Raw genomic sequence first — 27,232 nt, 5'->3', positions numbered from 1 at the left:
GCTCCAGACAGGGCCGGTCCACCTGTGAGGCAAGTGTAAGACCATTTTCTGAGAACTTAGTAGACTGACTGGACAGACCTTAAAACAGAAAATATTAGTATGGTTAATACAGCATGATCCCTTTCTCCCTCTAGTTTATTTTTTATTTGTTTAATTAATAATCTTCCAAACTGCTTTCACCCCCTAACAGAAACAAATGCAAGTGTTATGCAGTCAAAAAGAAGAAAATCCAAATGAAGTACTGAGTGGATATTCAAGGCTTGTAAATGTGTGAATTTTTTTACCGATAGCAGTTCTGAGCTGTGATTTCTCACTATATATAAAAACAAACAAAAAAACAAAAACTAAACAAAAACTCTAAAATTCTGTACAGTAATTAATTTTACTATGATCCTGTTCCCAGTAAATGCAAAGTTTCTTTTTTTCTGAAGACTAAATGATGAGTTGGGGGAATCAGGTTATTTGTTAAATTCTCTGGTTTTATAAAGTCTATACATAGCACACTAGATTTAGCGTGTTGTAAAGAATCTGAGGAGATAATTGTAAATTTTTATCTACGTTTTCACTTTTCATAGGAGAAACTAGAGTACAGGGTTGTCATGTTTTTTTTAGATATAAAAATGATGTATTGTGCTGTTGGTCAAGTACTGTATGTGAATAGCAGTTAAAAGGGTTATATATGGCCCAATCTTGGAAATGTAAATAGTTTTATTATATGGTAGGCTTGATGTATTTGTTGTAGAAAAGGACCAGTGGAAAAAAATGAGAGAGTTTGTGAAATGTGGATTACCTAGTGCTCTAAATAAATGTCATCGATCTATATTTGTATTGTATGTTATTTAACACCAGCATCCTTTTACATTGGGTATGGGTTACTGGGGAGTTCAGGGACAACATCAGTAAGAGAAGTGTTTTCTAGTTCTGGAACCTCAATAACTTGTTAAGCCATGTTTTAAAAAAATATGAAGCAGCCAAACTCCTTGGTATCATAGGGCAGATCTATTCAAATCTCTCGTCCTTCACTGTCTTTGTTACTCCTTCCTTTACTTGGTTCACTTCCAGCCAGGCTTGTGATGTGTGGAACCAAGGATATAGGTCTAGAGCAATGTTTCCCAAACTTGGGTCTCCAGTTGTTTTTCAACTACAGCTCCCATCATCCCTAGCTAGCAAGACCAGTGGTCTTCAGAGTAATACTGTATACGTGACCATTTTCTGTTGGTTGTTGAGTGTTGGAACACTAGCTGAGCTATATCCTGTGTTTTGAGAGTGGAGGCTGCTTCTCAGGAATGCTTGCTTTCTGGGAACATTTAAAGCAGTAGTAACCAATGTGGAACTCTCCACATGTTGTTGGACTACAACACCCATCATTCTCAGCCAGCATTGCCAGTAGTCAGAAATAGTGCAACAAAGTCTAGAGGGCATCGCATTAGCTCACCATGCCTTAAAAGTACACTTCAGGACTATGTGCCTCTGCTCTTCTCACTGATCCTCCTGTCCTCATGCATGTAACAAAATTAAACTCTCACAGTAGATGTGTTATGCTTTACTCCTTTACTCTATACAAATAATATCTTCTGCAAGAGTTGGAAACAGAATTGTAGATTATCACGGTCACATTCATTTTGCTTGTCTCTTGTCCCAGTTGGGTCAAACCCCATTTTGCTGGATTTTGTAGTGCTTCAAGCAATTCCTAGGGGAAACTGAAATAAATTCCCTGAAGTAGAACTAGCATTTTTGAAATGTATATGTGTACTACTCAAGTGTATGGTTGTTGTGAGCATCTGCTGAGCAGTGATCATTGCAAGTTAAAAAGTCTCTCTTCCCCACCCAAAGCATTCTTAAAACTGTGAATAGAAGTGTCTTTAAAAAGGAAAAAGTGAAATCTTAGCATACAGTGGTACCTCACAAGACGAATGCCTCGCAAGACGGAAAACTCGCAAGACGAAAGGGTTTTTGGTTTTTTGAGTTGCTTCGCAAGACGATTTTCCCTATGGGCTTGCTTCGCAAGATGGAAACATCTTGCAAGTTTGTTTCCTTTTTCTTAAAACCGTTAATACAGTTGCGACTTGACTTCAAGGAGCAACTCATAGCACGCGGTGTGGTAGCCTTTTTTGAGGTTTTTGAAGACTTTGGTGATTTTTGAAGCTTTTCCAAAACTTTTCCGACACTGTGCTTCGCAAGACGAAAAAATCGCAAGACGAAAAAATCGCAAGACGAAAAAACTCGCGGAACGAATTAATTTCGTCTTGCGAGGCACCACTGTATATCTGCTACTATCAAGGAATGTTCATGAATATTTTCATGCTTGGCACATGGTAAAGTACTCTTTGTTCCATGGCAAGGTAGCTCACAACACATGGGAAAAGATAGCAAAGCAACAGAGGCCCATATGCAAATGGAAGGAGCATGGAGGCAATGTGGAAGTAGAATGGTGTGCAAGGACTTGGCCATGTAAATATGCAGACAAAGCTTTAGCTCAGGTTCCATTATTTTTAGATCCGTAGCCCACCCATTCAGAAAGGTTCATTTCATTTTGATCTCTATTTGGTTGGCATGTGAAATCCTGCGCAAATTAACCAGTATGTATCTGCTTTTTCTTCCTGGGTCTCAATTGCCAAATGGCCCAATTGCCAAACCAACAAGAGAAATGTCAGCTGGTTTATTCCAGCTGTAGCCACTAGGACTAAACTGGCTTGTATTGAAGTGTTTCCTCAAGTTTATCCCGTTTATAAAACCACATAATGTCTCATTCATGCAGGGTTTCAGATATCTTGGGAGTTTGCTATAAGCACTGATAGAATGGAGGCTTTATTAAATAAATTTTCTTAAGTGGGGCATTTGACTAATTAGAAGCCTTATATCATGCATCATGTATTTTAAGAAATCCAGTAAACACACCGGTTATGGTTTAAATATATTTTTTATTTCTTGTCCCACCCCTACCCCCCCCAAAAGAGGACACCATTACAGTCTAACAATCAAAACGTTATTACATACACACAGGCACACCACAGAACACTTTGAGGCAGTTGTGTCCTTTGCTCTGTCAACTCCTTGCAAATGCCTAAACAGTACTCTACAAGCAATGGGCTTCCTCCTTCCATATACTTCTTCAGCAGGTAACAAACACATAAGGACACATTTTGTTTAAACAAGGTATTTGTTCTAGGGTATAAGTGATGCGGAAAAGGTTGGTGGGCAGACTTCCATCTAGTTAAACCCTCTATTGTAAGGCATACAATAAGGACCCTTGCTTAAAAACCATGCCCCCGCTTCCCCGTCAGCAGAACAGAACAGAGAGAATGACCAGAAATGAATTTGCCTCTCTAGCATGTGCATTCGAAATGCAAAGGTTCCCCCTCCCACCTTTGGAAGTGGCATTATAACAGCAGAGAAGGGGATAAGTGTGTTTATGTGTCTAAAATAAAATAAATGCTTTAATACATTTTTAATGGGTTTTTAAGACTTAAACCAAAACAGCACTTTTTGGTTCGAAAAGCCTTCGGAAAAGAAACAAAAGGTAGCTACCCTAATACGGTTTTGACAAAATGCTGGTGGTAGGAAAAGGGCTGTAGCTCAGTGGTACAGCCTCTGCTTTGCACACAGAAGGCCCTCTGTTAATCCTCAGCAGCTCCAGGTAGGGCTGGGAGAAACCCCCACCTGAAATCCCGGAAAGCCGTCAGTGTAAACTATACTGAGCAAGGTGGACCCAACGGCCTGGCTTGGTGTAAGAATGTGAGAATTTGAGAATGTAGCAAAGATTTTCCATGGGAAAGGTGGCTGGATCCACATTCTCTATGGTTCTATGCTGCAGAAATGTCCCCAGCTCCATTGACAGGTTGCGGAAATCAGCGGTGGCTGCTTTCTACATTTTGTTTTGTTTTAAGCATTCAAATGACTCATTTTTGTGACCAAAATCACAATGTTCTTCTGTGACTGATGCAGGAATCTGCAGAGAGATTCCTGGTTTCACAGTGTGCTTTTGTCTGGAAGCATGATTAAAACATGGGTACAAATGGAGGAAGCCTAACCTTTCAGCATCTGGGTTTATGTATGTTCCATGTTCGTGTAGAAGTGGAATTCCAGCAGGTATAGTTTATTGTCATGTCACAGTGCTGAAGGGGTCTAAAAACCTACACTTGTTGAAATTCCCCCACCTATGTACTTGCTAAAGGTATAGATGACCTCATGTTGAAAGGTTGGCCATGTATTGTATTGTATTGTTGTGTTGTGTTGTGTTGTGTTGTGTTGTGTTGTATTTCATGTTTGTGACTCTCATCCTGAAAATTACTTATATTGAGAACAAAGGAACAAAACTGCAACTTGCCAAAAGGCCCTTAGCTTGGTAAAATACAGTATTTATCAAATCAAGCCCTTAGTATGCTTTAAAATAGCCTGCAATTTTAAAACCACCGTACATATATTTGTAGCATTTAATCTGCAGCCATCTTTGTGTAGTAGGACATTAACTATGGTGGCCTGAATCAATTTGTGTCTTTTCTTTGATGTATATGTTCCTTAGAGAATAGTGCAGCCAAATCATGTGAAAGTGGGTGAGGGACGTATGAAAGACAGGTGCACAAATCTATAATAAATACAGTGTGAAGATGTATAATGCAGAAGTGAAGCAACATGAGTAGAAAGCAGGGCTGATTATAAGGAAATATCGTACCACTCAAATGCTACTTGACAGTTCAAATTAGGCTATAATAGGAAAAGACTAGGAATGTGGTTGTTAGGAGAATAAATTATATTTTCATCATAAGGAAGAACAACTGAGGAAGGAGTTAAAATGCAGTTGGGAGACCTGGAGCCACAATCCAAATGTGGAAAGTAGTGCCATTTCCCTAGTAAATTCAGGAAAAGGGCCTAGGCTAGAATACCCTTTTGAGTCCTCTGGGTACCTTCTCCACCTTTCTTTGGCCTTGCCTCCAGGTCAGGCATCCACCCTACCCCGTTAACATTAATGAACCTGAAACATCCATTCCAACTGGCATCCGAAATGCAGTATATTGCTAAGGAAGTTTGTTTCCTTGCACTTCAAGATGGAAGTGTGCATCCCCAACACTGTCAAAGACATATGCAGTGTCAGAAGTGCGTACTGTTAGTTCCAGATCAGAGACGAAGTATGAAAATGTGTTTTGATGTGGACGTCCATACAACAAGGATAGGAAACTCGTGGCTCTGCAGCTGTTGGGTTCCCAACTCCCACCTGCCTCAGAGAACATGGCCATTGAATAGATATAATGAGAGTTGGAGTCCCAACAGCATCTCGGAGGCCATAGGTGTCCTCACCATACAGGACACAAAGCTAACGAGGGAGCTGGGTTAGGGCTGTTGTTTTTAATGGCAATGGTGGTTCTGAATCTCTGAATGCTTTATCCAAAAGCATGTTACATGCAGCTACATGTTTGCACATGGTACAGCAATTGTGATGATGATAATCGCATATCACAAAAGGTGCTGTAATGTCAACACTATGGACACTCTGGGCACGTTCCTCTAGCATAACCGTTTCAATCAGGTGTGTAAGATTTCCCTGCAAAATTAGTAGCTGGAGATTTGCCATGTGCAATCCACCTTAGACTGTTACAAGGATAAGGAACCAGATATTTTTGAACTCTAATTCCCATCATCCTGCAATCAGCATGACCAGTGGCTAGGGATGATGGGTGTTGTTGTCCAACAATGTCCAATGCGCCAGGTTTCCCATCTCTAGTCTATTATTTACATTAAGATTCATTTCTTAGTTTCAGTGAGATGTCACATTAAATAGTAAAAGGGGTGATATGGAAAATTATGTGGATTATATATATATATATATATATCATGACCATGACCAATTTTGAGGATAACTTCAGTTCAAAATGGAGGCCTGGATAATGTAAAGTGAGAACTAAAATAAAATAAAATAAATCACCTTCTCTTAAAAACAAAGGAAAGAAGAGGACTGAAAAACAAGATGGAAGCATGCATCATGTCACTAGCAAAAACCAGCCAGTTATTCCAACAAATGGGAAAGGGCTGTGTGTGTGTTTTATTGCTCTGGCTTTACTTTGTAGTCTATCAATTTGCTCTTGAGCTATGCATGAGCTGAAATGAGCACAATCCACTTCTCTTGGATCTGTCCTGAAATGAATGGGTATTACGCTTTAAGTAATCAAAAGAATGGTATCCCTAGCCACCTGCTCTAGCTTTTTTGTGTCCTACAAATCAGTGCTGAAATCAGCAATTGGATATTGGCTGGTTGCCCACAGTACGATTCACCCTTCTGTAAGAATTTAGGAACTGCCAGAAAATAAGAGTGAAAGGGGACACTACATTTTTCCATTTAGTGCATCTGGCTGCAAATTAACATGATTTTGTTTCTAGGGGGAGGGGATGAAACAAATGACCATACAGAGCAGTTGTCATGGTTTATGTGACATTATGGTCAAATAAAGATTGCTCTTTTCAGAAGGCTTCTTATGGGCTCTGTGACAAGGTTACCAAACTTTCTCTTCAATGTATAACTACAGGTGGGGATTATTGGATATAGTCTAGAATTTACTCTTAGTTTGCATAGGTTGACTGGCCCAACAGGCTTCTCTGGCATCCATTCTGGGCCCTAGAATGTGTTCCAGAATCTTCTGCAACACTCACGGGTTCTGCATCAAACAAATCAATACAGAAAAGGTTTTCTGAGGTAGGAACTTTGAACTCCGTTGGATTATTAAAAGGCATCACCAATTGTATATTTTGAAATAAAGATGTATGGATATAACAAAACCACATGTTTAAATTTAGTTATCCTACTGTGTATCCTCACAGTAAACATGGCCGCTTACTGTGTCAATAGAACCAATGTTTCCATTATATGTAGAACATCAATAGAACTGAGGTTTCCATTATATGTAGTTTGGCCTACCAAACTAAACTTTTCTTCCTATTATTTAAATTGGGGCTTACTCATGTCTCTGAAATCGCACAGCAAAGACATCAATGAAACACTGTGGAGACCTATTTCCCCCCCTTTAATGTTTGAGATGGCCTTGACCATCCATTCCAAACAGAAACAAGTTTCTCTCAGTTAAATGAGACTTATTTTCTAGTTAGTGTGTTTAGGCATCTGACTTTAGTTTCTTCTTTACTGCCTAGTCAGGAAGGGTCTACAGCTGCTAGCAGTACACAAAAACAAAACTCATTTAAATGTGACTGGGAAAATAAATCTCTATTATGATGTATGATTGCAATCGAGCGCTTTAGCCTTCCTTGCTTTTCTTTTTGCTTTTAAGTGCAACTGACTAATTACATTATTACTAAACAAATCAAATGAATGTTGAGGTGTCCCTTCCCTATGCCATTTATTGTAAATATCCCAGAGTATTCTCTGCCAGTGAAATTCTACCTCATTCCCATTGACTTCCAGTGGTGGGCAAGAGCTCCCCCATGGTTTGTAGCTCAGTGATAGGCTTGGCTATGGTTTTCTCCAGAGCACAGGCCTTGGCTCACTTTGCCTCCTCGGTGCCCCTCAAAACACTTGGGGACTTTGACAAAAAATATTGCTTAAATATATTTATATTATATAATTGTACGTATGTAACAGTATTTACAAGAGAACAGGTCTAAAAGAGGAAGTGAGTTACAAATGGCCACTCTCACTTTTCCAACTTGTCATCCACACGGTGCCGTGCGGGAGTACCGCAATATGGCCGTGCCACTGTTAAAAACGGTCACATCCCAAAGACTGGCTTTAATTCTGTTATATAGCCAAGCTAGTGGCAATCAAGTCCTTTTTCCTTGACCAAAAGGCAGCAGTTAGTTGCAGAGTATGTTTCACAAATTATGCTAAGGTATATCTTTCTTTCTTTTTTAAGAAAAACAAAACAGCAGTTCTATCAAGTTCGTAAATTTCTTTAGGACATGCAAATTTGTATCAACAGACTCATACATACAACGACAAAATACCCATCCAAATCAAACAGTTCTAAAACATGTGTTTTTAAGGTAACAACATTGTTTGTTTTGTCCCTGAGTCCATGCTGTAAATTTTCCCTATACAAATAAAAAAGAAGTTAGAACTCAACTGATCCCAGGGGTAGCCAAGCCAACACAGTGCTTTCCAGATGTTTTGGCCCACAACTCCCATGAACTGGAGTCACTATGGCCAATGGACAGGAATCATGGGAGCTGCAGTCCTGCAACATCTGGAGAGCACTACATTGGCTGCCCCTGGCCTATCCCATAAACAATGCCATTGCAACACTCTCCCAGCCATTCATTCAGGAGCATTACAGCTAGTCACAACTTTTAAATGGTTGAAGTTTTTAAAAAATGCTTGCATCCTCTCATTGTTGTAACATATTTACAAATGTGAATGCACACCCACATACACAAACACACACAGAAGTTATTATTTTAAGCACCTTTCCTTCGGCTTAACACAGGAGAGCACTATGTAGTTGGTATTTTTTAACACCGTTCTTGGGACTGATCACTGAATTGCCAGGATGAGAATGTTAAGATGGCTTTCCTGAACTGCTAGTGACAGCAAAAACAATGCAGACATTATACAGGTGTTTTAAATTACAGTGTTTATAAGATGTAGACAAAGAGCAGGTTAACATTTTATCATTAGACTTTGGAATTTGCTCTGCAGTAAGGAGGTTTTTGTGTTTACCATAAGAACTCGAGATCCTGTTTTATTCTCAGAACATGGCTATGAGGCTCCCGTTTCACAGATGGGAACTAGATCCAGGTGATCTGAGAGAGAGAAAATAGCTTGAATTTCTGTTTTCTGAATTCAGCTATCGCACACTCAACCACTGAACCTTTTCTCCTTCCCAAAATTTGTACTGTTCTGCGAGCTTAAGAAATTGGTTACATTTCTGCACCTTTGAGAGATTACCCCCTTAGCTCCCCCCCTTCTCTTGCATCGTAAGAACTGTCTTGCTGGATCTAACCAAGAGTCCTTCTTATCCACCAATCTGTCTCTGGTGTTAGCCAGGAAAATCCCTCAGGGAAGCTCACTGGCAGGACATGATTCAATAGCCCCGTTTGCCTTTAGCATCACAGGAACATGATGAAACTCTAGTGCTCCACTTGTCAGCATATTAAAAACATTAAAAACCTGTTCTAGCATTTTAAAAAACTAAGCCTGGGGCATAGATGGTGTCACGAATCTGGTCAATATAAACTACACAGGGCATATTTTGAGCTCAGGCTGAGCTTGCAATAGTCTTCAGAGTGGAAGCAATAATATTATGGGATAAGTACTTGTTCTTAGGGCTGACACTGCCACTAGGCAGAGTGAGGCGGCTGCTTCAAGCAGCTGATTTCGGGTATCATTAAAGGGCAACAACTTGTGAGCTGTTAAAGTATTTATCATCATCATCATCATCATCATCATTTTACACTCATTGTGAAAGGAATGCCACTACCCTGGGAGCCTTTTCGAAGGCCAAGTGCTCAAGTATAATTGAAAAATGGTAGGAAGACCTGCAAAATTGTGCCAGTACAATACTTCTTTTTCCTGTTAACCGCTGTCTGCATTTCTTTGTGTGCACTGCTAAGGCACCAAACCAGCAGAAACAATCGAAAGGTGCAAGTGCTCACATAATAAAGTCACTCAGTTATACAGTATCACCAGAGGACGGTATCACGCAACTTACTGTAGCATGTTTAAGGTTGTAGTCAAAGATACGATGCTAATTTTAATGGGGCGCGAAGTAGGAAGCCAGGCCCCATTGCTCAGAGTGAAACACTGCCATAATTTTTGACCCCCGTAGGAGGGCAACATCTCTAGAAGAAATCTAACACTGGGACTACCCCCCTTCCCCGAGCACACCTGCAAGAATATCCCACTGAAGCCAATATAATTTTTTCTAAGTGTGTTGGTTTTAGGCAGGGATGGGAAAACTGTGGCCCTCCAGATGTTGTAAGACTCAAACTTCCATCAACTCTAGCCAACATAGCCAGTGTTCAGGGATTATGAGAGCTGCAGACCAACAACACTGGTTCCCCATCTCTGTGTTAAGGTGTCAGAACCTCTTGGACATGTTGCAGAGATGGGGACAGAAAGCGGCATTGGAGGAAAAGGTAAGTAAGTGACCTAATCCAGTTTTTACTTAGAAAAATGGACTTTCTAACGTTCCTTTGGAGACATGAAACAGTTTGAATTCTTAAGGACATGGGGAAAGAAGGAAGGAGAGGCTCCAAACTCATCTACTCTTTGAAGCCACTGTTTGGAATACAGGTGTTTTCAAAAGTCTCTCTTTCTTTGCAAAAGTTCAATTACCATGTAAATCATGATTCACTGACAATGAAGCATAGATGGTGGGAATAAATTTCACCTACAGCTTGTAAGACTAAGTGGTAGTAAGAGGTGATGTCCACATTTTAAATGGATCGGGTCTTCCAGCCCTTTCAGAGCTTTGAGGTGTAGTTTCCCCATCACAACCAGACATCATTGTGTGTTACAGGGCTGTAGAGCTGCAGACTTAAAAGGACAGAGGCCCTATTCTGGTGAGATGCCCCCTCCCAAAATTGATTTCTGCAGCAACGAAAATAAAGAGTACCCAGTGAATCAAAACAGAAATTGCTAACACCACTCTCTTTCTCATAAATGACATTTAAAAAGCAGAGATATTCAATATTTGTGATTTTTTTAGGGTGGGGAGGGGGATGTCAAAAGTCTTATTTCCAAAATTTGAATATTAAGCTATATAGACTCATCAACATAATGAAATCCACTCCAAAATTAACTCCTAATGTTCCAGATTAAATTATCACATTCAAGATGCAGCTTTCAATATCTTTGAATTGTCAGATTCAAAGCGGATCTGGGCATTTGTGTGATAATTCCCACATGCAAAACTCATTGCATTTGCACTCCCTGCCCCCCACCCCCCCAATGTGTTTCAGCTCTTCAAATAAACCACCTTGATTTGTTCAAGAGCTGCTATAGTGGTAAAAGGCATTTAATGTGACATGACAGAGGCAAAAAGATGTAAACACAAGATTAGAGAAAGTGTTAATCTCCCTATTTTAATCAGACACAAATGAAACCGACATAATCTGTGGCCACCACCATACAGGTACATAGGACTCACTCTCAGGCCTGCCAGCTCTATCGCCTTCCCGGTAAGTTAAAGGAGAAGTGGAAGAATCAGACATAAATTGAATTGCTCTGCTTTCAGTTCCAGGTCAAGTGCATTTGCCCCAGAACTAAAATTAAATCAATTAGCTTTGGCATTCTCTATCCGATAGGTCGGCCCCACGGCTTTCTGCGGAAGTGTTAGCACTCACACATAAAACGAAATTTGGGCAACTGTCTAGTGTTATCTTCAGAAATGAAGAACCAGGATTTTGGCATGTCTTTCTCAACTGCTACTCCTGGAGGTAACATGCAGCTGGTGACAAGGGATGCCAGCAACCAAGTTTTGAGGTTCTGCCCTTGTTAAGGTGCTTGCCAAGTCCTCTGTACCAATAACTGGCTGAAACTGATGCCTCTTCAGCAGCAGTTAAAAGGCACATAGGCTGATCCTATACGGGGGTTTTGCCATCAATTTCATAAGGACAAGGTGATGAACACCAGCTCTTCAAGAGTCATGAAGACAGCAAATAGGCAAATGCAGGTGGGAATGGCAGAAGAACAGGAAGAAGTCAACATTTTAGGGTGAGATCTGGTCTTTATTTACCTTCTTCGCCAGCAGGTCAAATGTATAGTAAATGTAAGTTTCCAACATCTGTTTGGATGAGTAGTTTAAATTTTGGAAAAACATTTAGGGTGACTTTTTTCTTTTTTGCTCATCTGACAGCAGTGGAACAGGCAGACATTCAATAGGGACAACTTTCCCAACATTGACATGGCTAACAAAGCTGGATTTCTACTATGCTGTTCTGCCAAGGTATAGTGCCAGTATCGGGTAGGTGGAAGACAATTTTAGTCTGATTTGAGCTCAGATGGAAATCTTCCGTTCAGTTGTGTCATGTGAATATAAAGCTATTGACTTTAGAAACACAGCCCAGGACCCCCAGGACCACACAGCTAATTCCCTTAGCCAAGAGGCTTTAGGCTTGTATTTCTTCAATAGCAGCCCCCTTCTCCAAATTTCACGTGGTAAGCCATTTTTGAAACACATGCAGAATGTGATATTATACAGTATAAGGGGTGGGTGGTTCTAAAACCTAGGGTTGCTCAACAACTTTTCACTTTTTGAAGTATGGCAACCCTATAAAACCACAGCACTGAAATGCTACCTTTTTTCCCTTTCAGCTGAGTTTCAGTACATAATTTCCTTTCTTCTTCTAAACATGTATCAAGCTTATTTTTTAAAATGTATATATAGACAGTACCAAATGATCATTATGAGGTTTTATATAGGAAATTCCTAAGCTCAGTACAGATTAAATATGACAGAAAATTGCAGATCTCAACCTGACTGAGCAAGTGTTTCAAGAATCAATGGTCATTGTGACCATAATCAGGATGTGAACACTGTGATTAACTTGATAGAAGGGGTGGGTGGGGAAAGGAATAAGAATACAGTATAAATGTTAAAAAAAATTACAGTTTTGTTGCAGGTATTTCATATGGGATTGTTTTTAACAGGACAATGCTTGTCTAAAATAATTAGAGTGAAACCCAGTTATTCCTGAAATGGTATTGATCAGAGGAGACCTCCTCCATGCATCTGGCTACAGAATCAAAGCTATTTGTTCTCATAATCTAATGACTATGTTTACTGGGTGCTCTAGATTCTAAAAGACTTTCTTCAAAGTGTGGGTACTCATGCTGTTCTCTAGAGGGTATTCATTCTACTCTCCAGGGTCCAGACCTCCATGTCTTTGGCTTACACCTGGTCAACAACTTCAGATCCCTTCTTCACTGACACGCAGCCTGAACCTATTTATCCACTGAATTCAGTGGTGCTTACTCTCGAGAAAGTGTGCATAGGACACTTTATTTTACCTTCTGTCTTTGACCCACTTACTTCATCCCTCCAGCCTCATTCAATCTCTTATCTAACATCCTTCATTACTTCCTCCAACATACTTTATTACCTCTAAAATTATGTGTAAGCCCCTTTCTTTGCTGAGGTCCTTGGCATTAGCATCAACACCAGAATAAGATAACATGAATGAATATGAAGTGCTCTACTGTTGGCAAGGATCAAAAAATGATGTTTTCCCACTAAACATAATATTAAGGCATGATCCTGCCATCCCACTGAAATCAATGGAAGAAATGTGACTATTTACATATCTGTTTCCCATTGAAACCAATTGTCACAGACTTATCTGGTTGGTGCCCTTAGAACTCAACCTGATAAAAGTCCTCAGAACAAGAGTCTCTGCCAAACGTCTGTTTTTATTTTATTCAGATTACTTTTAATAATTTCTTTCCTTAGGACAAGGAAATATTTTCATTGGAGGAAGTTTGCCATGATCAGCCTCAGGATAAAATGCATGGGGTAAAGATGCAAATTTAGGATTTTAAAATTTGTGGTTTTTTTTCCTTTTTAGAAGTTATTTTATTTTACACTTACACACATAAACTGATGTCCTTCTAAAAAGTACCACATCCAACTGTGCTCTGTACACATGGGTTTAAACACTTGCTCATGAAGTTATGGAGCCATGAATGATATGGCAAGAAAAACTAGGATAGCTTTTATGCAAATAATCAGAGGGATTTCAAAAAGGCCATGTGTGATTAAGAGCAATGTTAATACAAGCTTGACCTTTCAATAACTGTGAACCTCTGCAGCACCCATAAACCACTGCTGGCAGTTACAGCTGCTCAAAATGAACTTTCAAAGGGTCCATTTCACATCACATGACACTACTGAACTGAAGATTCAGACACAATCCATCTTCTAATTGAAGTCAATGGCAAAACTCCCATAGATTTTCATGGGTCTTTCAGCCCCAGTAAAATTAAGGATATGCCAGAATGCCTCATGACTAGCCACCACATCAGCCCAGTAAAAGGAACAAATATGCAATTAGTGTATTTTTAAAGGAAAGACATCTGTCATAAGTCATAGTTTTAAGTAGTTCCATTGGGACTTGTTTGGTTTATTTATTATTTTTGTGTTCCAGTTTGCACATGAACCTGGTATCTCAATTTGTGACACCACACTGTAGAGAGTGTGATGTCATAAAGAAAGGCACTGATGTCATAGGCTCCCTAGTGCAACAAGGGACCAAAGGAAATGACAAGGCCATTTGGCCCTACTATGTACGTAACTCACTGGAAAGAAATTGAAATGTGATATATTCACTGGAAGCACCAATTAGTCTACCACTGGTAATTTCTACAATAACCAGTGTGTGATTTCATGCCGCTTGGTGACCAAGAATATAACCAGAGATAAATGGCCTTTCTTGGTAACTAAGAGGCATGCATATTTCTCCAACACTTCTTTAAAAACAACAACAACAACCCACATTGGAGTTTCAAAATAGACCTGCAGCCTTATTACTGGGACATTTTACTGGGTCATGTTGGGTTTCTCTCACCTTCAGATCCAAATCAAAATCCACGCTCGTGGATGGAGGGATGGGAATGGGGAAGATTAAACCCAAAAAGAAAAGGAAGCTGTAGATCAGAAAATGTATTTCTTGATGAAAAGGGGGTGGAGATATAAAGCCCATGAAAAGCCCACAAAAGAACAACTATTGAACGTTGCCAGTTCAGGAGAATGTAGGAGGTTTTCTCAAAGGGGTGAGGGGAGTGGGTTTATTTCAGAAAATGGACGAAGATGACCCTCTTGGCTGAAGAAAGCATTGTGAGGAACTGGTGAAGCTGAAAGTTAAAAGGATAATGCCCCACAGTGTAGACTTCCTGAAGTAGCTTAGTAGTTGTATTGGCGCTGGCATGGCTGGTAGACAAAGCTGCCTTGGTGTTTGGCCCGCCGCGGGCGGCACTCTCTGGTGCGGTTCTGCCGCTGCATGACTTTCTGACTGAACTTGTGCTTCTCCGACAGCTGCTTTGCCCTCTGAATCCGACGCACTTGGTTGACCTTCTCCAAGATGGCAGCCTTGGTGGCAAGAGAGGTGGAGTGGTGAGGGGCATGACGCTGCAAACGGCGTTCAGGTACCTCACTGCAGAAACAAAGGTACACAAGACTCAGGGTGGTTCAAGGCTCTTGACAGGATTAGGCGTACTTGAGAGGACATAAAAGAGACTTCCCCTAAAGTTGCAAAAGGCCTTCTTCATCAAAGCTACCGAAAGCAGTCCACTCATAAGTGTAGCAGGGAAGCAGAAATAGTTGTGCCCTCCCAATGCGCCTGCCACAAAACATGGAACCAGTTGTATGCAGAGACAACTCATGCGATCTCCCTCCTCTCTGCAGGGATAGGGATGGAATGAACTGTCTGTGCATTTGAACATGTTACACATTACACTGTATATACATGGTGGGAACATATGAGCTTCACTGCCATCCTCCAGGTCTCAGGACTATTTCTACACCCTAGTCGCTTAAATAATAAAAAAGTGTGCGTAGGAAATCAGCTATATTTGAATGCGTTTGCATTTACAACATCAAAACAGTCAGATGCAAGAATAACACACCCAATTCTTTTAAAATGAAGTTATCATGTTCAATGATGGAGGAAGCAGAAAAGGCACAAGTACAGAACTGATCAACATTCTGCTTCAGTGGATGTTCCTGAGTTATTCTTATTTATTAAATTTGTATACCACCCTTCATACCAGGGCAGTTTGCAGTAGAAAAATGCAGAATAAGAACACAAAATACATAATAAAACAAAACAAAACAAAAAATAACCCCCTCTCTCACATAGCATTATGAGCAGGGGGAACACTATTTTTTCCCCACACAGGTAAAAAAAGGTAAAGGTAAAGAACCCCTGGATGGTTAAATCCAGTCAAAGGTGACTATGGGGTGCGGCACTCATCTTGCTTTCAGGCAGAGGGAGCCGGTGTTTGTCCACAGACAGCTTTCCGGGTCATGTGGCCAGCATGACTAAACTGCTTCTAGCACAACGGGACACTGTGACAGAAGCCAGTGCGCACAGAAACGCCGTTTACCTTCCCGCCGCAGTAGTACCTATTTATCTACTTGCACTGGTATGCTTTTGAACTGCTAGGCTGGCAGAAGCTCCGACAGAGCAACAGGAGCTCACCCCATTTGGCGGATTCGAACCACCAACCTTCTGATCAGCAAGCCCAAGAGGCTCAATGGTTTAGACCACAGCGCCACCCGCACAATACTTAATTTCATAGACATCTATATTTCTAAAGATTGTGGCAATTGTCACTTTGGAAACTATTTGCATTTGCTCTTCATCAGTTAATGAATTAATTTTAGAATGATCCCAGATCATAGGTCAAGACTCATTTGCCTAAATTAATTCTATTATTATTATTATGGTAATGAAATCTGATAGTGGGTGAGGTTGTTCTTAGTAGCCAATGTCTTGGCTCATTTCCCTGAAAGATCTGAGCTTACCCTTCAGGGACGTGCTCCTCAGGATTCTCCCTTTCCACAATGATGCTGCTGGTGGTGACATAGACGGACATACTGGGATGTTCAATCAAAAGGTCCTCCATGGGGTTGCTCTCCATGCTGACGGGGTCAGGACCTTCTGCAGTAAAACAGGGGGGAGGGGTAACAAACCAACTCTCGTCCATCAAGCAGGGGTCAGGCTGAGAGGGCATGGACCTGCTGACACAGTCACTGAGGGAGTGGGGCGAAGACGTGGTAGGTGGAGGGGACCCACGGCGGCAACGAGAAGCACAAACAGAATCCTTCTCACCTACCCGCCGCTCCTTACTGGAGGCTGAAGCGTAACTATCTAATGAGAGACAACAAGAGTCACCACCCACACAAAAACGGGAGGACAGCCAGAACAAGAGCAACGACAGCAAAAATAATAATTAAAAAAATTCAAAACCAAAGCAAAAAAAAAAAAAAAAAAGGTAGTTACCGTTGTTCAAAGCCATGCAAGGGTTGTGCAAGGCAGTACAGGGGTGGGGAGAGGATTAAGAGGGGAGAGGTGGCACACACATTCAATATACAATGGATGGGAAGGAAGGGGTGAGGGAGGGAGAAGAGAAAGGGGGCATTATTAGTACAAATGACACCCCAAAGGCATTTTTGTAATTCATCCCAAAACCTTCCCTGAGGAGTCAGGGCTGGCTCAAGATGTTTTGCCACCCCAGGTAGCTGCGCCTTGCCACCCAAGCGGTGAGCCCCAGCAGCACTTGCAACTGCAGCTGCACCCCATCTGAGATTAGTTTCCCAGCATCCTTTGCAACAACGGCAGGGAACCTGGAGGTGCTCCTCTCAGAGTGTCTGTTGCCCCGTCAATGCCCCTAAAAACATGGCGGCCCCCAAGAGATGCCTGGGGTTGCTTGTACACACAGTCCAGCCTTGCAAAAGTGTGAGCCACCATGCTGGTTGAAGGAGGGGGAATCAACAAGAGTGACGACCCACAAGCAAAGCAAGGAAGTCCTCCCATGGTGGGTTATCAAAGCGCCAGAGGAACGTGGAGCTACAAAGAGCGTTGCCAAATAGTAAGAGTGCCTAGCTCTCCCAAGATGTTGGAAACCAGACATATCATACCCACAGGTGCTAATATATTTAAATGTATGCATATTTAAAATGAATTACTAGTTCAAAAGAAGAAAGAAAAGAAGTAATAGAAGAATGAAATGGATGACAAAACAATACAATAAGGTACAAGAAACAGGCAGGCTGGTACAGATGGCATCCCTAATGGAGAAGGAGAGAAGACCTCACCAGTTCATCTCCCTTTCCAATCTATCCCAACAGATTCAAATCCAAACACAGTGACTAGGAAGAGGGAAAACAGAAATGCTCCATTTGACATTAAGACAACAACCCTATACACAGTGATGTGCCACCAAGTCCCACTGACATACACATATATAGACACACACACACACACACACACACACACATATTTTAATACCAATATTATCCACTTGAGTGAGCACAATTATCCACCAGGACTTCCTTTTGTCTATCCTAAATCTTCCAACTTTGGAAGATTATGGGAAAGTGAGAAAAACTTATCTCTAACCTCCAAGTAAAGGAGGAAAAGCAAAGCACGTCTGGGTACCAAAAACGGTAGAGTTGGAACGCAGAGCAACTGCCAGTCACTATGGAGAGAATTCACTAGTTCACGAGGGGCACAACAAATCATTGCTTCCCGCTGTCATAATTAAGGGGACATCGGCATACTCGGAAAACTTGGCAACTAGCTAACCACTAGGGGCTGTAATATGAAGCAGCAGCCTAGTCAAGAAGACAGCAGCAGTGTCACACTCTGGATGTTGTAACTCGGAGACTGTTGTAACCTGTTCTGCAAATGCACAACCTTCAGAGAGTGTGGAGAACATGTTCTGCAACTTCCCACTAGCTTACGGGAAACCAGCGTTAAAAAATAGCCACGCAGAAGCTCATAGACCAGTGATGAGCAATAGAATACCATAAAGGTCCATCAAGTTGGGAGAGCAGTAAGCACAAGCTACCAGCATCCGATTCCCCCATGCAGACGTTAATCCCCTACTCCACATCCCAGGCCTTCCCTGGGGGTACCCTGATCTTTAGGAGATGCTTCGCAGGGCATGCAGGGGGAAAAGGTGGGACATTTCCTTCACACAAGCGCTGCATTCATGCAACTTGTATCAGCACACAGAAACATATTTGCACATATTCATCTCCCGTTGCCCTTGCCTCTTCCTTTCTCTATTGCCTCCTCTGCTTGAAACATAAACCAAGCAGGGACCCATGTGTTAACTTACATTATCCAGCAAAGTTTACATTGGTGATAATGTGTATCACATACAAAGATTAATGTGTGCTCCTGTGCAAATTAAGGTTGCCATATGTTCTCTTTTTCCAGGACACATCCTCTTTTTCATGGGTATGTAAAATGAGAGCCACAGCGATCCATAGTTAAAAGTAGAAGCCGGCAAATGTGTCCTCTTTTTTGCTCTTCAAAATATGGCAAAATATGCAAATAACATTCATTTTAGTGGGCGTTAGGTCACAACCATACCATACATTTAAAGCACTCTTATGTCAGTTTAACAGGCATGGCTTCCTCTTAAAGAATCCTGGGAGCTCCAGTTTGTTAAGGGTGCTGGGAATTGTAGCTCCTTGAGTTGTCTCCTAATAAATCTTGACACCCTTAACAAACTAAGACTCCCATGAATTATTATTATTATTTGGGGGGTGGGAGTCTTTTGAATGTATTGGTAGATATGACTTCCGTATACAAGCTCCTGGTGCACTGTGACCTCTCTCTCTCTCTCTCTCTCTCTCTCTCTCTCTCTCTCTCTCTCTCTCTCTCTTCTGCCAGTGTGAGTTACTCTGGCTATCCTAGGTCATCTCACAAAATATGACCAAAATGTCAAAAGGCATGCCTGCAAAGTGTTTGTGACAGACCTGAGTTAGCCTCCCCACACTGGGTATCATTCCCTCTGACACTGGATCTGGCACTATTATTAGATATGTGGGAAGGTACTGCCTGAGGGCTGCAAAATGGGTTAGAGAGCCAAAATGACATCATATGGCAGATCTGTGAGTGGATGTCCAAACTTTTTTTTTGGGGGGTGAGGGTGCTACTTGAACAATGTTGTAGGGAAAAAATAGTTTTAATCGTTTTTAAAACCCTGGTGCACGCGCACAGTTTTGCAGTGTTGCCAAGTTGGGGGTAGCTTGTTGTGAGAAAATCTTGTATATTTCAGTATGAGAATGCAAAGTGTCTCATTCCTCTTATGGATGCCCCTTATTCATGCATATGTGCAAGAATTCTCAAACATTTGGCAACACGGCTGCATCTCATTGGTCCAGCTAACTGGCCCTGTGTCTCATAGGATGTTACTCAATCTAGACAGTATTAGCTCATCACCAAAGATATAATTCAGTGGAAGGTTCACTGGGGCCTTGGTTAGGGCTTGTGCAATTCCAGTACCAGGAAGAAGGTGACAATAATTAGCCCTGACTGACAGGAGGAATGCAGGATCTTAAAAAAGAAAAGAAAATGTAAACAGCATCGCTTCTTGGCAGGGTGTGTAGCTGAATGAACACAGAGATCAAAATACCAACAAGCATGCTAAGTGTTATTAAAGCAGGAGTGGAGAATCTGCAGCCTTTTAGATGTTGCTGGACTACAACTCCCATTATCCCTAACCATTTACTGCACTGCCTGGGACTGACAGGAGCTGGAGCCTAACAGCATCTGCTGGACCACAGGTCCCCCACCCCTTGAACTGAAGTATTTTTAGATTTTCGAAACAAAGGGAAAAAGAAAAGAGTGGGGTTGTTGTGTTAAAAGTTTCAAAATGTGCCTCTAACCTAGATAAATTAAGGAAACTGTTTTCCTTCAAGCATTTTCCTGATGTGCCCATCAGTCTCACTAATCCTGCTCATCATGCCATCTTTTGCTAACAACATCATTGTCAACAACATGGGCTAATTGGAATAATACAGTGGTACCTCGGGTTAAGATCTTAATTCATTCTGGAGGTTTGTTCTTAACCTGAAACTGTTGTTAATCAGAGCTACCACTTTAGCTAATGGGGCCTCCTGCTGCTGCCGTGCCGCGGCGGCGCAATTTCTGTTCTCATCCTGAAGCAAAGTTCTTAACCCGAGGTACTATTTCTGGGTTAGCAGAGTCTGTAACCTGAAGCGTCTGTAACCTGAAGCGTCTGTAACCTGAAGCGTCTGTAACCTGAAGCATCTGTAACCCAAGGTACCACTGTACAGCATAGCAGTTAAGAAGTTGGAGAAAATGGCACCCATGGTTAAGTGCTCACAGAGATCTTGAATTAAGGCTCTGATTTCGGCATCAAGACTCTGGCAATGGGACATCATCCCTCACCGCACCTGAGAGCAACAGACTAGTTAGGGGCAGGCTGCATGGGGTGGCACACAAAGCTCTGCCCTCTAACCCCTGCCCACCATTGCCCACCACCCCAGCATCTACTGCCTGAGGTGTCCCCTTCGCTATGTCTAATGGCAGGCCCGGCCCAATTCCTTTCTTCTATTTTATAGAAGTGCGGAATACCAGTCAAGACTAGAAGCTGCATCCTCTACCTCAGAATTTTTCTCTCTCTCTCCTAATCCCTGATGTGCACAGACTGACTGTCATTAACTTGTGTTATAAGGCAATGACAACATGTTGCTTCTCCTCCCAGAGGCCAGGTTTTAGAAATAAGTCCTTGGCCAAACCCTGGTTCAAATTAAGCTGTGCTTTAGACAGGGGTATCAACTTGAATAAAATATTGTGGGGGGCCCAGGTAAGCCCTGTCTGACATAATCAATCACATGATGCAGTGCACGCACCCCGTTTGAATGTGAATGCCCATCAACTTTGTGGGGGCCTGCCTAGGAGTTGGCTCCAATGGCTCTAAGATCAGATAAAGGAAACCTAAGGTACTTCAAATGTAGCTGGGACTCCAACTCCCATCAACCTCAGCCATCATGGCTAGCTTTCTCTGTTTCTCCACCTTCTCCTGTGTGCCACATTTCAGTTTCCTAGTCAGGGCTTCCTTCTTTGTACTAGGCACCTTTGTATTTCAAAGCATGCAACTAATGAATACACTGGATGTATTTCTCACTCAAATACGGCCAGCCTCTTTTGTTCCCTCTCTGTGTGCAACAAGTTGCACTGCATACAGTAAAGGTGAGGACAGGAAGTGAAGCTGAAATCAGTGTTGCGGCATCTGTTGCCCGGCAGTATTGCTAGATGTGGTTTTCCAAGGTAATTGTGTTTTTCTTGGTGTGGAGCAAATGTCTTGGGACAGCCTTGTTTTGTTATTAGTCTGGGCTGTGGAAGCTGAGAGAGGGAGTGGGATGAGCAAAAACAGAAGCTGAGTTTCTGATCACTGTAAAGCTTTGAGAAAGGAGCGAGGCCTTTTCAGATTATCAAGGATAGAATGTTAAACCCACTCAGAGAGTAATCCTAACTGAATACAGTCAGATTTATGCCCACATGTTCCATTATTACTGTGCAGTGAACTAGGAGAAGAGAAATGCTCTTCCTGCCCCTTATCTCAACATTCACCCATTGGGGGATGACCCAGTGGGAGAGCACCTGCCAGGTTTAATCCCTGGGAATTTTTGTCTCACTTTTGTTACACAAGAGCGCCCTTTCATTTGGCTACAATGCAGGAAAACACTGGGGAAAACATCACAGAATAACTGGTAAATCAAAGCGATGTGCGGATAGTCAAGTCAATCCACCACTAATGTACTATTATTGTGTCAATGACATGTTGAAAGTACACCTGTAAAACAAAACAAAACACCTCAGTCTGCAGGGACCCTCAGGCAATCTCCAAACGCCAGGCAAAAAGCATTTTGAGGACATAACAAACAGGGCTTGCTTTCCAACTGATAGGTAGCTTTATTCTTAGCTCTCTCTTAGGCTATCTAAAAATATCTGTAACACAAGCATGAGCCTGGTGGATGTTTCCCCCCCACACACACATGGCAATGGATTGTCAGTAGGAACAGAAAAGGGTGGATCTGTGCGACGCACAGCATAGTTTACTTGGGTTCTCTCTGCTAAATTTGCAAGCAAAAAGGGTCATAGATTGGTTGCCACTGGGTGCTGAGTCATCTGACTTCCGCTCAGCAAAATGGCAAAGGCAAAAATCAGTGACTAAGATGGAGGAGCTTTCACTTGCCTGAGAAACTAGCAGCTAGGCAGCTACGAAGACCTTCAAAGCGAAGGATGCAGCCTTAAACACACTTACCTGGGAGTAGGTTTTGAATAAACTTCTTTGGATTTGGTGAAGGAGACCTTGAATTAGCACTGATTCTTTAAAAGTGGTATGTCATGTGAGTTATCAACAATATCAAGCCAATCTTTTTAAAAATAAAAGAAAGCACAAAGTTCTCCTAGAGAAGTACTGGAAAGAATTGCTTTCAGAAAAAGCTGTTTTCTATGACACCTATGCAAAAACCAGCAGCTAAAGCTAAACATGATCACCTGCTAGATGCTCCAGATCAATCCAGTTTTAAAGGAACAGCAACAGAGATGGATTCAAAAGCTGGCAACACAAAGCTGGAGCCCATGAAGAAGGCTGATAGGGCAGAAAGCAGGGAGATAAATGCTAGGGAGAGCCAGAGCCAATAACAGGCACCGCCAAATAATTCTACTTTTACCCCTATCCTCGTTCCTGCTGAATTCTACAAGGGCAACACTTGAGACTAAGGAGAAGGAGATACAGGCATTGCTATCCCTTAGACTGGTTGTAAGCAAGAAGTTAGGCAGGTGGGGCTGTCTGAGGGCAGACTGAGGTTGGTGCAGGGGCGGAGGAAGGGGGTGGAGGGGGCGGGTCGCCCTGTGTGCCACTCAGTGGGGAGGGGTGACAAGATGGCCCCTGCCTCCCCTCAGCTGTGCACAATCTGTATTGGTGCACAATCCGTATTGGTGCACAATCCGTATTGGTGCCGCTCATGCGGCGTCCGTACAGGATACCGCACATGTGCAGTCTGTTTTGGATGTTGCTCGTGCAGCAGCCCATATGGACACCATCTAAGCGGCAGCCCATATGGAGTGTGCATGTGCAACATTCCATACGGAGTGCGCACGCACGGAATGCCGCACATGCGCACTCCATACCGTTCCTCCGCCACTGGGTTGGTGGGGCAGTGCTTCATTTGCCCAAATGGATCAACTTTCACTTAGTATGCTGTAGATCTAGAATCAGGTTTCATGTCTGGAAGTTTTGACACTTCTGTGTATTTTGTTTGTATACAGTGGTACCTCCGGTTACAAACTTAATTCGTTCCAGAGGTTCGTTCTTAACCCAAAACTGTTCTTAACATGGGGCGCGCTTTTACTAATGGGGCCTCCCGCTTCTGCTGTGCTGCAGGCACGTGACTTCCGCTCGCATCCCGGGGCAAAGTTCGCAACCAGAAGCATCTACTTCCAGGTTAGCGGAGCTCATTACCTGAAGCGTTTGTAAGGAGGACAGTAGGTAACCAGAGTTCCACTGTATTAAGGAATCAATTAAGAACTACAGCCAGGCTGCATTCAGTCAAGGTAGATGATGCTTATAAATAGACCTCATCACTCAAAAAGAAGGAAGGACAGAGAGAGAGAAATACTTTCAGCTGCTAGGAAAAAAATGTCTCCAGCTATTCCATCACCAAATAACAAGTACTTGTGGCTTTTTAAGCATAAAGCGGATGCTCAAAAATAAAAATGCTGACTGTAGTTTGACTTCAAGAAAGACAACATGATGCTTTCAGATTTTATGAAATCAGCCTGGTGCATTCGTTCATTGGTGCCAGCCCATTCATTGGAAGAACAGGGCATTTGATGTATGAAGCTCTTGCAAGTGCTGCTATTGCCAGGATTGGGAATTAGAGTATGGAGTAGGAACAATGGCACAACTGAATCCTGAACACAAGATCAGAGCAAAATTATAGCCAGCCTAAAGCCAAGGCTCCCTAATGGCAAGGATAGCCTCTATCACAATTGTTCTGTGATGAGCAAGGAGGTAGCTCATTCGCGAGCTGAGATCCACCCTGGAGCCTGGATCTGCCTGCAAAAGGCAGAGCTAATCTGCTGGCTGCACTTGGCTGCCAACCCTTAACTCATTCTTTCTCTCTGCTTCCATTTTAGGCATATAGAACGGGCTCAGCACTGAGAGAGAAATACAGGCTAAGTTGGGAACAGGATAAGTCAGGAATAGCCAGCTAGGGAGTTTTGTGTTTGTTGCATAAGATGAGCCCAAGGGAAAAGCAACTGCCCAGATGCCTGCTTTCCTTCCCTTGTTTGCTGCTGTATCATGCAACCAATAAGGCCAGGATAGTTGGAGAAGAAGGACAGGCAGCTGGGCTGCCGCATCACCGGAGCAGGAAAAGACAGGCAACAGGCAAGATAACTGACTCATAGAGCTACAAGAGTTCTAGCTTGGTTGAAAAGTGGCACTATACACCTGAGTGCCTTATTCAGAACCAGGTTTGTGAGACACTCCGGCATCTGCAGGTAGCTGTGACTTCCAGGCAGAACAGAAGCATCTTCCGCCCTAGGTAGTGTAGCCAAAATGAGGATACATTCACTTTGCTAGGCCATAGCAAAGGTCCATGCAGTTCAGAATTCGGTCTCCAGCTGTAGTTAACCGCATGACCTTCTCATTGTGTGTGTGTGTGTGTGTGTGTGTTTAGAAATTTTTCAGTTATCCCCTGATCCGTGGAGGGCACAGTAACACCTTTCATTCCAAAACCTAGAGAACCAAAACTACTTAGAAAGTTCTGCCTTTTGTGAAACCTCTTAAACTGCCTTTTGCAAACTGATCTGAATTTTGGGAAACACTACCAAAGCCAAGGGTAGCTCAGCTTACAGCTGAGTTCTAGTTTTAGTGCTCATCGTTGAAGGTTTGAAGAAGCAGAGACTATGTGGGTGTGAGACAATAAGAAACAGGGGAAGGAAGAAGACAGAGTACAAGTTAGGGGTAGCAGTCAGCTAAGCTTTACTCAGAGTAGACCCATTTAAAGTAATGAACATGACTAAGCTTGGCCCATTAATTTCAGTGGGTCTATTCTGAGTAAAACATAGTTGAATACCACCCAGTATTATTTCGTGGGAGAGAATTGGAAAAATGCAAACACAAATGGTAAGCTGCAAAGAGGAAGGCTGGGACAGACTTGCAGACTTGTTTGGAGAGGACTCTCGCCACTAAGCAACCACACACCTAAATGGTACTGACCCCAGCCACAACCTCTTTCCATGGCTCCCTCATGGCGCCTGCGAATAGGGGCCTGGAGGCTCCCCACACCTCCTGCTCAGGACTGGTGGCTTCTTTCTACCCCCTTCCTGGCCAGTGCTGCCCCACAGGCAAATCTTGTCCAGACTGAGCTTCAGATCCTCCACACACTGACACTACTCTTTCCACAGAAACAACTGCTTATCGTTGAAGAAAACTGAGCTGCTAGCCCTCAGGAAGGAGCTCTATTATCTAGTAGTAACAAACCACAACTCCTCAATTCTCCAGTTTGAGAGTTATGGCTCTTAAGTCAGGGATAGGGAACCACTGGCCCTCTAGATCAGGGTCTCCAGTTGTTTTTGGACTACAACCCCCATCTTCCCTAGCTAGCAGGACAAAGTGGCCAGGGATGATGGGAATTGTAGTCCCAAAACAGCTGGAGACCCAAGGCTGGGGAAACCCTGCTCTAGATGTTGATGAACTATAACTCTCATCAGCCCCAGCAAGCATGGCCAAAGGCCAAGGATGATGGTAGTTGAAGTTCAGCAACATCTGGAGGGCCAGAGGTGCCCTGCCCCCGTTCTAGGTTGACCCTGATCATTCCCTCTCATATTTCTCACCTGGAAGATCAATAATGAGCCACCCATCTTCTTCTTCCTCTTTAGAGACAAACGGCTTAGGTCCCTCAAGGTCCTCAGGTGCGCTGCTGTCACTGAAGAAGAGGCTGGTGAGGCGCTGGAACATGGCTGGAGAATTATTTCAGAGGTGGACTTGGGAATGAAAGGCAGGGATGAATTTGTAGGCGCTGGCTTGAGCGTGTGGAAGCTGGTGCAGAGGCAGGAGCACGAGTTGGGGAGTGTTGGATGGACGGATTCCTTGCCAAGGGCGGGAGCTGCTTGTTTTCCTAAGCGGAGTCTTATCTGAGTTGAGTTACGTAGATAGTGCAATCATAAGGTTCTTCACTTGGCTTCAGTGCAAAGGCCTGCCAAAGAAAGGGAAAATTCATTCAGGCCAAACACTGATGGAATCACGAGGAACTCAGATGGCCTGGAGGAAGGGTGAGAAGGGAACCCTTGCATGAACCGTCATCCCAATTCATCACGGCCATTTCTCTTTATTCTGCCTCCTACACATAGTGCCTTCTCAACTGCATTCCCACTGGGCTGCCTGCTGGGCCTTCCTCACTTTTACTATAGAAATAAACACCTTGCAAGACGGCTGAGTTGAGTTCTCTCACCCTACAGGGTGCCCCAGGCAAGGAGTAGCCTGTTCGCTTTGATTACGGTTAACCTACTTCCCCTCACATGCAGGCAAAGAAAACAAGCGTGGCTTCTCTTATGCCAACCCAGATGTTTTGGATGCCAACTCCCACCAGCCCCAGCTAGCTGGGGGGGGGCACCAGGTGGGTGAAGGAGGCCCTAAGCCAGGGGTTGGCAACCTAAGGCCCATGGGCCACAAGTGGCCCTTGGGGAAAATTTAACCAGCCCATGAACCCCCACCACCTGTTCAGGGACCCCGGCC

General features: G+C 42.9%; 2 protein-coding genes across 13 annotated transcripts in view; one reads left to right on the top strand and one right to left on the bottom strand.

Annotated features, from left to right (window-relative positions):
* Positions 1–822, top strand: part of NCOA6 (nuclear receptor coactivator 6) — a 40,412-nt gene extending 39,590 nt beyond the window's left edge. For all 7 annotated transcript variants that reach the window (XM_082225754.1, XM_082225755.1, XM_082225753.1 and 4 more), the window contains one exon: positions 191–822. In XM_082225754.1, coding sequence (XP_082081880.1) covers positions 191–237 — 47 coding nt within the window. In that variant the 3' untranslated portion in view covers positions 238–822. The remainder of the gene's footprint in view (positions 1–190) is intronic.
* Positions 823–10,999: 10,177 nt separating this feature from the next.
* The window catches only part of TP53INP2 (tumor protein p53 inducible nuclear protein 2), a 52,918-nt gene continuing 36,685 nt past the window's right edge, over positions 11,000–27,232 (bottom strand). For 4 of the 6 annotated variants that reach the window (XM_082226502.1, XM_082226500.1, XM_082226501.1 and 1 more), the window contains exons 2-4: positions 26,332–26,693; positions 16,464–16,809; positions 11,000–15,090 (exon numbers count right to left, since the gene is read on the bottom strand). In XM_082226502.1, coding sequence (XP_082082628.1) covers positions 14,841–15,090; positions 16,464–16,809; positions 26,332–26,455 — 720 coding nt within the window. In that variant the 5' untranslated portion in view covers positions 26,456–26,693 and the 3' untranslated portion in view covers positions 11,000–14,840. The remainder of the gene's footprint in view (positions 15,091–16,463; positions 16,810–26,331; positions 26,694–27,232) is intronic. The other 2 variants (XM_082226503.1, XM_082226504.1) reach the window with 2 other exon arrangements.

This window comes from Podarcis vaucheri (genome assembly GCF_965113315.1).
Source record: "Podarcis vaucheri genome assembly, chromosome: 6".
Lineage (NCBI taxonomy): Eukaryota > Metazoa > Chordata > Lepidosauria > Squamata > Lacertidae > Podarcis > Podarcis vaucheri.
This window is presented reverse-complemented; position numbering and strand designations above follow the sequence as displayed.